At 40.8% G+C, this 11,957-nt stretch overlaps 1 protein-coding gene across 1 annotated transcript; it reads left to right on the plus strand.

The window, feature by feature from the left end:
* Nucleotides 1-7,526: 7,526 nt before the first annotated feature.
* On the plus strand, nt 7,527-11,580 carry LOC141912863 (cysteine-rich venom protein triflin-like). Its single transcript, XM_074804280.1, has 6 exons — nt 7,527-7,557; nt 10,265-10,404; nt 10,630-10,727; nt 10,956-11,032; nt 11,117-11,230; nt 11,414-11,580. Exons 1-6 carry the CDS (start codon nt 7,527-7,529, stop codon nt 11,578-11,580), a joined length of 627 nt encoding a protein of 208 aa, XP_074660381.1.
* The last annotated feature ends 377 nt before the right edge of the window (nt 11,581-11,957 follow it).

Below are 11,957 nucleotides of genomic sequence, written 5' to 3' on the forward strand. Positions count from 1 at the left end.
GTTTTCTTCTATCAGAGATAGTTTACCTAGCATACGCTCGCGTAATGCTGAGAAACGGCTTTTATGGCCCGTCACGTGGCGCCACCTACTGTATTTTGATATGCTAAAAGTGATGCGTAATAAAGGTAGATTATTAACGAAAAGACCATAACGTCGCACGGAGAGCAGGTGTGACAGACAGTAAGCAAACTTACCTCTCAGAGTTTCGACGTAAGGAAGGAGACTAAGGATATTATTACGCAACCTACCTTTTGTTGAACCAAAATGCAGCTGGCAATTTCAAGTCGAAGTGAGAAATTTCGGAGACCGAATGAGCTGATGTAGGTCCACTGACGTAGGTTTAGTGTCACAGCTAGGAAATATTTTAGAAAGTAGATAATAGCTGAAACAAACCCCTTTTTTTCAAATTGCTCGACCCACAACAACTCTGTGCTCAAAGTAAGTTAGTGCCAGATGCTCATAGGTTGGCTAAAGTAGAATATCGGGCCCCAGTTTCAAATACAGAGAATTCAACACTAATATAACGAAAGATGACGTTTGAAAAGTTTCCTAAAAGCAATTTATTGATTCAACGTTTCGAACATAACCCAATATAGTCATCTTCTCTCTGGTGATACTATAGTGTGGGATTCTTCATATATCGTCCATGGACATTCAATTTCACAAATGGTTTTCACAGTTCTCAGTGAAGTTTGACCTCAGACTCATGGAGTTTTACAGTCCATGGTTAGACCAGTGTTCTCAGTAGGTGTAGTGTGTTTGCTATAGGGACACCAAATCAAAACAAATCAAACGGAATCTACCAATCAAATAAATAACAGGGTAAATCCCTGTTCAAACATTTTAAAAAAGAAAAACGCTAATTATTCAAGTCAAAACTCACTGCGGAAATACCGCAAGCGAAGTTTTTGATTGTCGCTACATCATTTCGAATATCTACTGGACTAACTTTAACCAACTTCTGAACAACTGGCATCGCCTTATTTTGAAGTAAGCTGTGATACGCACCCCCGAAACAAATTTGTCTCATCATATTCAGCTGATCCGGTGACGACGTGTTGTAAAATTCGCCGAACAACACCACGTTTTTCATCAGCCCGTCCAGCTGACCCCCGTCGCTGTTTTCACCGATATCCAGTCGTCCCGTGGTCGACGAGGAACGATCATCGAATATCTGCTGGTAGATATCCGCAGTACCGTTATCCACAGAGCGCACCGTAAACTGTAAACCGTTCGATTCTTTCCGCGCGCTCCAGCTCACTGCGTTCCACTGATTTTGTGTCAGTTTGGCGACCGTCGGTTGTACTGTCGGATCGTTGTTTGTGAGCTTGATTTTCAGAAATCCCGACTGTTGAAAAATACCGATTCCGTTGTGCCACGAGAACAAACCGCCTTGGTAAATATTTCGCGGAAACACGCAAAATACGTTCGTCATTCCGCTCGAGTTCAACGCGTCGAACTTCGAGTCGTGGTTGGCGATTTCAATTCTGCGCGATTTCGGATAGGAAAAATCGCAAACCTTTCGACCGTCATCGTCTGCGTAATACTCATAACTGTACTGAAAACTACCGTTTATTCCATTGGAAGAATAGTCCCGCGCGTCGCCGTCCAGTGGCCACACTCCGATTGCCGTTCCGAATTCACTAGCCCATGTAGCCCACGTTGGCGATGATGTAGACGTAGTCAGCCCTATTGATAAACTTAACAGCAGATACAAACGATGTGTGAAATTCATGTTTGCGCGGGATTCGCGGTGCGCGGCATCTCGCTAGATGATTTTGAAAAGAGTAGCGAGCGCGATGATAACGGGCCGTTTCATTTATCTGAACGCGCGGTCTGTTGGTCGTCGATAAGCCGCGTTCTAATGAAGCGATGACGATACGGCGTTGTCGTCGCCGGCATCAGCAAAACAGCGATAAATTCATCGCACAATTTTTCGCTCGAGGAATAAAAACTATTACATAACGACTGGCGCGCGCGGGCGCAAATACGACGTGTGGTCGTGAAAAATCGTGTTCTCGAAAAAGGTTCGTTCCGAACAATTACCGTTATACGTGACGGCGAAAATTGGAATATACGTGTCGATCAGTCATTCTGTCGGTTTGATACATGGCGGACGAAGTGGCCAGTCGCGTGCGAACGGGCTATCATAGAAACGCCGCGACGAAAACAATGCCGACAAAATAGATGCCTTTCTCGTTAGTGGTAATGCGTAATTCTAATTCGAAACCTGTCAACGGGCGCTATAGTTGTCGTCAACGCGTTATTAATGATTTATCATCGTGAGATATCCACATCATCGTTTTTTATATTATATGTATCCAATTTAAGTGCAGTTTGGAAATAGCCCCAATGTACTTTTTACTTGTAAAAACCTGCAGCACAGATACACCCGGTGACGACAGAGGTTGCAGTTGTTCAAACGTTGATTTCAGTTGTCCCTTGTCCTAAACCATGCGATTCATCTAGAATAACTGGCATAAATTTGTTTGTGTTTTCTTCTATCAGCGATAGTTTACCTAGCATACGCTCGCGTAATGCTGGAAAACGGCTTTTATGGCCTGTCACGTGGCGCCACCTAGTGTATTTTGATATGCTAATGAGCAGGTGATGACGTCACCGTAACGTTTCCGAGCGTCCGCGGGGCATTTTTAAGCATTACGCGAGCGTATGCCGAGTAAACCATCGCTCATAAACAAAAACAACTTTATTGAAAATTGTTGTTTATTTCTGAAAGCAAATTCCTCACTGAACAAATTGATGCGTAATTAAGGTAGATACACCGATTATTAACAAAATAACGGACCAAAACGTCGCACGGAGAGCATGTGTGACGGACAGTAATGTATGTTAGCCCGGATAACAGTAGTATCACTCATATTGCCCTTTCTACAACCGAAACCCAAAACCCTTTGAATAGAATTTTTTACAAAAGACCACATCTTTCATAATTACAATTAATACCCGGTCACCAGTTGCTGCACTTGTGAAAATGTAATAGGCCTCAGTATATTCACCAAAAAAACCTAGACATAAGTATCACTGATTTTGTTGAATAGAACGTTGCCATTTGATTTCACACGCTGAGATTGTGCAATATAGCAACTGCATAGAATATTCATTCGATAATTTAGAACAGATTCTAGTCGTTGTGTATGATTACACAATAGATCATCAGCCCGATATTCGTTACGCTTCGCTTGTTTAAAGTGCTCTACTCCCCTTCAGAAATAACACCTCCCCTTCAGAAATAACACCTCCCCTTCAGAAATAATACCTAACACTAAGCGAACGCGAGAAGAATTTACAATTTTTCTATACGATATTTGATGAGTAAATGATTAGTCGAATATTTGATGAATAATCCGTTTAAGACGGGTTGATTTGAGAGACCTCACCTCAACGCTAAACCGCTGCGTAGAATTCCTTCCCCCGAACACATTATCAGTTGATGCTGATCCGAATTATCACGAGTCGTTCGCTTTTTACGTGCGCGCGACAATCGTCGAAATGGACGGTGTGCGTGCCTGGCTGGAAACTATGGACAACATCCATTATCACCAGTTTCTCCAATCACTCGTCCAGAACCACGACGAGTCGACGATTCACTCAACGAAATTAATAAGATAATTGAAACGGTTAAAGGAAACAATTCTCTTTCGCCGGAAATAGATCGACCGTTTCCGCCGCGCGCCTATCATTAAGGTGATTAAAATAATGTGTGAGGCGCCTCGGATAGAAATAGGTCGAGACGCTGTACACAATATCCGATACACAAAATCGCACAATCAATTATTATTTTTATGGGATTTATTGTGCAAGGATCGTTCACCCCCCTCCCCCTTCCCCACAGAAAAATAAACTCCCTCATCACTTGAATCTTCATTCATTTTTAAATGTCTTGAAAATAATTTTTTTTGATCTTAAAACAGGGATTGACTCTGTAATCTATTTGGTTGGTAAATTTCGTTTGATTTTTTCTTGTTTGATTGAGTGTCACTTTTAAACCCACCACACCTGCCGGGAGCGAAACAGAGGGTTTGATTTTGAAATCGGATATCGAAGTATAGATATATAGTTGTGTGGTCGGCGGTCTAATTTACAGCATTTGTTTAAATCGAAGTACATAATAAGACATGACCCGGTTGTCGCCATGTTTTGTAACCCAACAATTTCAGGCACATGAACTATTCAAAGATAGTGGTTATCGTTCAACCTGATACATCTGTTCAAGTTATATTCAGTCAGTGATATCTCATTATCATCGCTGTTGATGTTGAGAGTAATTGAATTGCGCATGTTTTAAATATACACCACCACACTCCGTCGTTGTCTCAGCGTCACTTGTTATGGTTCTGCCAAGCGCGTCTGATATCAAGACGAAACTCAGTAAACGAAAGCTTTGTTCGGTCTACGTTGAGAGTCACAATCGCGCTTCGTAAACAACAAGGATTTCAACGACGATTTCAGAGAGGTAAATTTTGAATCAAGTTTTCGAAATACAATCAATATGACTGAAACGTTAAGATAAAAACCGATTTCTTTTAATTTGTAAATAGTCGGTTTTTATCTTATCATCTGTTCACCACGTTTGAGTGTGGTTATCGTACCATGACTGAAACGATTTTCTATCGATCTTTGAAAACATGAAATGAAACCAACCGGAACTATGATCGATAGTGGCTCAAAGGAAAGAATTTCTATCAACTTTTATTTTGATAATTTTTATATAATTAGACTAGTACTGATTTGTATAATAAAGATGTATCAGATACCAGATTACCTACAGTGCATAACCTAGTCAACGCCTTGAATCTAATACTGGGGCGTCAACTAGTATTGTGTCATATCTTAAATTAATTTACTGGGTCCTTCAGGTAATAAGTTTATGTTAACTTCACCAGTCGTCAAGCGTCTTATAATACATTATGTATCTATTCCGCGAACATATAAACATATAAACTACCATACGTAATAATAACGAGGAATAAGAAAAAGTGCAGGAAACACACATACACATCAAGTCCTATAATCCTATAAACATTAACATCGTGTCATTCTTTATTTTTCTAGTTGAATATGAATAGGACAAGAACAGCGACGAACACAGATATGGGTCGAGCTGATGAGGAGAACACCAGTCTCCCCGTCGGTTTCCAACGGGTCTCGTGCACTCTTACACCCGATCATGAAAGTGCTTTAAACGCGCTTAAGGCGTTTACGGTTATGCTGTCCAGTTGTTCGGCGCTGATCGGTTTTCCTTTGAACTTGCTCATTATTGCTGCCTTCGTAACCAATCTTAAACTGCGAATCCCTCTGAACTATTTTACAGTCATTATGTCGATTATCGATGCGATCCACGCCTTCGTCAACGAACCGATCTTAATCAGCCGCGTCTTCGTGCCGTATACGTACCCGCATTTCATCTGCGCGATACGGCTATTGGTCAGCCACTGGACGTTCTTCAATTCGGTCATCACCGTCACCATTATAAGCGTTATTCGCTTCGGCAGTATCGTCAAAGGCACGAACAACATAGCGCCGATAACGGCGATCATAGCGATCAGTATCGTCCAAGCCGTCTGCGGTATTACGGGTATCTTATCGCTCACCAATCCGACAGACGTTAGGATGAGTTTCTGTCAGTACTACCGATTGACGGAGATAATAGTCGCGCCCGATGGCAAACCGGTAAGACATGCCGATCTTTCCTGGCTGTCATTTTTTGCCCTCGTCTGTGTGGGTTTCATAGTGACGTCACTTTGTTACGTGGGTATCGTATGTATATTCCAGACGCGATACGCTGTGGTAAGAAAACAAAGATTCATTTTGCTAGGTATGAAAACTGCTTTTATCAACGTGATCAGTTTCTCGATCTTGTACTTTTCGGCATTCGCTATCGGATTCGTCGGAGCCAACATGTGGACGTGCCCGGTGGTCAACGAACTGTGCCGATTTTTAACGAGTCTAACCTATCTACACACGGTCATCAATCCGCTTATTTGCATCGCTCAGAACTCGTTTCTACGCGAAGTGATCAGAAAACTGATCGGGTGCGCACCGACGGCTACTGTCTCCGTCATCGTTTGATCTGATTTCGATTCTGGCGCCGTTTTCAATATCTTCTAAACGACCAATATACATTTCGCATGCGTTTTCTTACAGAGGGACGTGTTTGAACTGTATATTATTATAGGATCCTTGTGCTATATTAGAAAAATCTATTATTCATTATTATCAGTTCTATTCTTAGAAAGGTCTCCTCCCGTCCATTGGTGCCCCATCCATTGGTGCCCCATCCATTGGTGTCCTATCCATTGGTGCCCCATCCATTGGTGTCCCGTCCATTGGTGCCCCGTCCATTGGTGTCCCATCCATTGGTGCCCCATCTATTGGTGTCCTATCCATTGGTGCCCCATCCATTGGTGTCCTATCCATTGGTGCCCCATCCATTGGTGTCCCGTCCATTGGTGCCCCGTCCATTGGTGTCCCATCCATTGGTGCCCCATCTATTGGTGTCCTATCCATTGGTGCCCCATCCATTGGTGCCCCATCCATTGGTGCCCAATCCATTGGTGCCCCATCCATTGGTGCCCCATCCGTTGGTGCCCCATCTATTGGTACCCCAGCTGTTGGTGCCCAATCCATTGGTACCCTCGCCGTTGTATTCAGTGTACGGATTGATATTTGATGTTAAACCATGTTCTTGCATGTATTAATGACTGAATATATTTAATTATCATGTATTATCACTTGCTCGTTGTTATGGAGAATATATTGCGATGAATAAAACGTTGTCTGTTCTGTATCTGTAGTGTTCTTTCCTTATTCTCGTGTCACATCTCTGAGGACACTGAAATATATATTTACCTAAGAGACTTTTCTCATCCAGAATATCAGTTTCTCTGTACATATTTCATATACCCATATTCACTATTGTAATCTAATTTGAGGAAGCAATTATGATTCACTACCTTGCGCACACGGATCACTACTTGGGAGGCTCCTTTAGTTTTTTTTCTGTTAATCCCTCCTACATCATATTGAAATTTCTCATTTTTTAAATGAAATGCTATGTTTTAATTCTATGCAGAAAATATGTAAGAATAAAGTATAAAAGAACGGTCTGGCTCGGTGGTCGACATCTGAGCGGTCAGTTGCGAGTCGTGAGAACGGAAAACAACCTAAATTGCCCGATATTTGTGAAAGCTAACAAAGCAAATCTTAACCGTCCAAACATAACGTACTTAACTAAAGCAGTTTGAGTTTACGGCAAATAAAATCTAGTTTTACGAAAGTTTTACGCAGCGAGTGTATATCAGAAAATTTAGATCATTTTAACGACGCTTGTGAACTTTAATGCCGCGGTAAAAATAGGACGCGTATATTGATGATGAGACAATAAACTGGTTAGGTTTAAGATTAAGTTTTAGTTGACGATCATATCGGAAATCTGTACCATTTGATAATTCATTAAACGTGATAAATCTACGAACGCGTGGAAAATTCGTAAGGAATTTGATATAATGGATACGTTTAATAATGCAGCGATTCGGGGTATGTAAACTATGAATGTTATAATTTCGATAGTGAAAATACGTTTTATGCAACAAGGGTCGGTTGCGTAGTCACTGCTTAGACTTAAGACCAGTCTAAGACCAACTTAGTTCTATAGCTAATCTAACAACTTAAGACCAGTCTTAATATTTAAGACCACTTTTTGACTTCACGACTGTGCAACCAGGCTCCTTCAAGGGTAACTGACGATTTTTTCAATGTTCTAGTTATTATCCTAAGCATCATCGGAATCGCATCGACTAATTTACAAGCAACCAAAGCGCAGTCTGAAAGGGTAAAGTATATTGTCCGGTGCGGCTGATTGTGGTATCTAAATTCAAATTGCTTCAAAAGACCATCAGTGTCGGGAATATTGTGTGTATTGCTTTCAGTCTGGTTGTTCAGTACGTTATTCAGACTGGGAACTCATCTACGGATTGAAACATACAATGTGCGCCACCAGGACTTCCAAATACGTAAGACTCGCAAGTACGTGTTTTGTCAGCTTTAGTTATTTATATTCTTCAATTTTTTTATCGGCGACTTGAGCGCATCCAGTTATAAATCATTGAAATGAATAAACAAACAGTAGATATATAGATATATAGATATAAATGACCGTTTTAAGGTGAACAACGGATAAATTATTCCATGCGACCTCGGTTTCTCAGAGCGAACAGGAGGTCGACTAGTGGTCGGAACCAATTACCGAACGCACTATAGTTCGGTCGTAACGCATTTCAGTCTTGAACCTAGGTACGAACTACAGCGACCGTGTTCAATCCCGTGATTGACTATTTCTGGACTATAGTTCCAAAAAACTGACATTCGGTTTTATCTAGGTTTTCCAGACCGACCCTAACTAACTACATTATTGCGTTCGGTTATTGGATCCGACCACTTGTCGAGACTTGCCGAATCCCGCCCCGAGCAACTGAGTCTGCGTGAAATAAACTGTGCACCTTCTAAAATCCAAACGAGTTTAAGCAAAAACTTAACGTATATTTTGTGAAGCTGGTTTCTATTGATGTAGATTATTCGGCGAATAAATTAAATCACATTTTGAAGATAGAACCGAGCGTCGTCATACGTCAGATGTAGGGTTTCACAGTAGTGGGTGCGCCTGGGAAGCTTTATAGCTGAAGTTAATACAGGATGTCTAATTTAGGCCTACGCGTTTATGAAACATGTTACAATGACAACAGTGTTCAATCATTGTCATCGATAACCAACTTCAGTAGACTGCCAGGACCCCGCGTCTGCGCCTGCTCAGACATTCGATTCACTTTTGATAAAAACTTCCTTACTGATTTTCCAATTTTCATCGCTCACTTTACGCTTTCTAAATAGATTTGAACCCTAGACAAACAACAAACATTAGACAGTTTATCTGCGACCACTAATAAGCATTGTGACAGGAATAGTTCCAGGTCGCTGGCTGATCCCTGCACACGTTACTTTTTTATATTTCAATTTCAGAACCCACACCAAATGATATAAAGACGATATTGGAGTTCCATAATACAAAAAGAAGGTCTGTATCACCGCCAGCTGCTGATATGATGAAAATGGTAGGCTACCAGATGTTGCTTCAGTTTTATCATCATAGAACATACTTTCCGGATGTCTATTCAACGTGATTCAACGATGATGACATTCACGGATATGTAGAACCCATTCATCTACATCGGTTTCCAATTTCTGTCGGTTCTGAGTTCAAACTTCTTATCATTTTGTACAAATGTCTCAAAGATACTGCTCCGGGATATCTAAAATCATTGTTAAACGTGCACCAACTAGACGTCTTCGTTCCAGTCAGGATTTTAATCAGCTAGTGAAACCGATAGTACACTAACATAGAAATTTGGCTAAGAGAGCTGCTAATAGATAAGCTGCTCCTGCTCTTTGGAATGTTCTACGTAGTAGAATCTTTTGATTAAATCTGAAAACACACGAACTTCATTGTCTTATAAGTTTGTTTGTCGACTATGAAAAAAAAAAAACAGTGCAGAATCTTTTTATTGAAAAACAAATATCGTCCATTTTTTCCATAGTCTACCACAAGAGTTCTATGTTTACGTTTTCTTTTTGAGTCCGACCTTACGGAAGCGATAAAGGGCCTCGAGTTGTCGCGTTCAAACTCGAAAAGTCGCCATATTTATCTAGAAGCAAACTTCTAAGAATTCATAAAATACTGTACTCACAATAAACATATTTTCGGAATAATTGTCGAGGGAATTATTCGTTAGGAACTTGACGATGTTTATGTTTTCTCCTCATTTCTCTTCAGTACTGGGACGACTCGTTATCAGAAATAGCCCAAAGCCACTCGGAGACGTGTGTTTTCAAGCATGATAGGATTCTACAGCGATATGCTTTAGGTATTTTTCAAATTCTTGATATGAAAACGTGATGTGCAAAGAGGGAATATACGATAGCTCATATGGTGGCTGATTCAGGCCGCATTCAATAACAATACCTTTTAAAAACGTTTTTCGTTTGATGTTTTAATGTCACGTTTTGATGTCACGTCAAAAATTTGTTTTAACACGGCGGTGATAGAGACGTTAGAACGAAAAATGTGTTATAATCTGGCGTTAGAATAAGAATTGGAGAATACAGGGGCTCGGTGGATATTGAATGTCATATGTGGCCCGAATCAGGTATCACAGGAATGAGATTCGTGCCCGTGTTTTCCGTGTTTTAGGTAAATTCATGTCGGGCCAGAATATGGGTCAAGGCCTAGCCTCCTGGAACGATGTTATGACGGCGTGGTATAACGAAGTCAAGTTGTTCACTTACGGATCATCGGAATACGATACCAAACAGATCGGCCATTACACACAGGTGTGTTTCACCAGCGCTAGGTGGCGCTTACGTGGTTTGCATCATATATCATATATCATATATCATATACCATATACCATATATCATATATCATATATCATTATTAACCATCGAAGTAGGCCATAGGCCTATATACAGACTGCCTCTTAGTTAGATATTTGATGTCTTTTATCATATAGGTACTTTAAGTACCGCTCTTGTATTGTTTTTTGTTTTTATTTGCAGATGGTTTGGGCTTCCACAAATAGAATCGGATGCGGTGCTTCTGTTTGTCGTAACGATAAACGGGAATATGTGTTCTACGTGTGCAACTATTCACCGCCGTAAGTTTAAAATTGATGGTTATTAAAGTTTAATTGATTTAACATATTATTTCCCTCTATGCAACGTCGGCTAAAATCCGTTTAGTAATTCAGTGTCACTGGTTATAAAGACGTTCATTACTTGGCTAATATCATGTCTATTAATAATACTGTTTCGGGAAGTGACGACGGAAGATTATTTTTCTACGGATGCTCTGGAAATGATATTTGTTTTGTTTCCTATCTCAGGGGTAATCAAGCAGGTGTTGTGACGACACCGTACAAATCGGGTAAACCATCTGGGAACTGCGTCACTGGTCTTTGCGGTTTGTATATAGTCAATATATATATACCTTTCCTTCGTTGTTTTCGTTTTATGGCGACTCTGGCTTTCATTTCCTTTTTTTCAGACTGCGGAGCTAACAAGGTATGCTACAATTCCGGTGAACTGGATCACGAGAACTGCGACTGCAGATGCAAGCCGACAGCTAACGGCCCGAATATCTACGATTCTCAATGTAGAAGTATGTATTGTCGAATTAGACAACCTGACAGAATACTTACAATAGGTTGCATACGTAAGCCTAAAAAAGATACATCGTTCTCGAAATTCTGAAGCGCCAAATCGACCCACCTACACGATTATTTGAAATCCACACAAGTTACACATTTTTCACCTGCCCGACTGTATCTTGTTCTCGTTGCAGTGTCCTGCGAACTGGTGCCGTACCTAAATGAGGAAGCTCATTACGTATGCGGTAAACAGACGTTCAGTCAATGCAGACGATTACCGATGCACTTGTTTCCTATGTGTCCAAAACTGTGCAAAGTTTGCCCGTGTAAGTACAAAACTGTGCAAAGTTTGCCCGTGTAAGTACAAAACTGTGCAACGTTTGCCCGTGTAAGTACAAAACTGTGCAAAGTTTGCCCGTGTAAGTACAAAACGCTACTAGCTCAGGTTTTCAGCCATTCACACATTCACCGTGTTGTAGTTAACGACTAAGAAATTGATAACTCGATACCGGAGACCCAGAGAAGTCAGAAAGTGACCTATGCGAAACCTAGCCCCCCTATAAAAGTCACTCGTTACGAACACTATTTAATAGCCCTATAGAACTAACTTCCTGATAAATAGTTTAAATACCCGGGCCTCGTTGCATAGTCATGGCTTAGACATAAGACCAACTTAGTTCTATATACGTTGTTTGAAGTGGTGACGATCAAAAACATTTCCAAACTCGTTTCAGATAA

Source organism: Tubulanus polymorphus, chromosome 11, assembly GCF_964204645.1.
Source record: "Tubulanus polymorphus chromosome 11, tnTubPoly1.2, whole genome shotgun sequence".
In the NCBI taxonomy this organism is placed as follows: domain Eukaryota; kingdom Metazoa; phylum Nemertea; class Palaeonemertea; order Tubulaniformes; family Tubulanidae; genus Tubulanus; species Tubulanus polymorphus.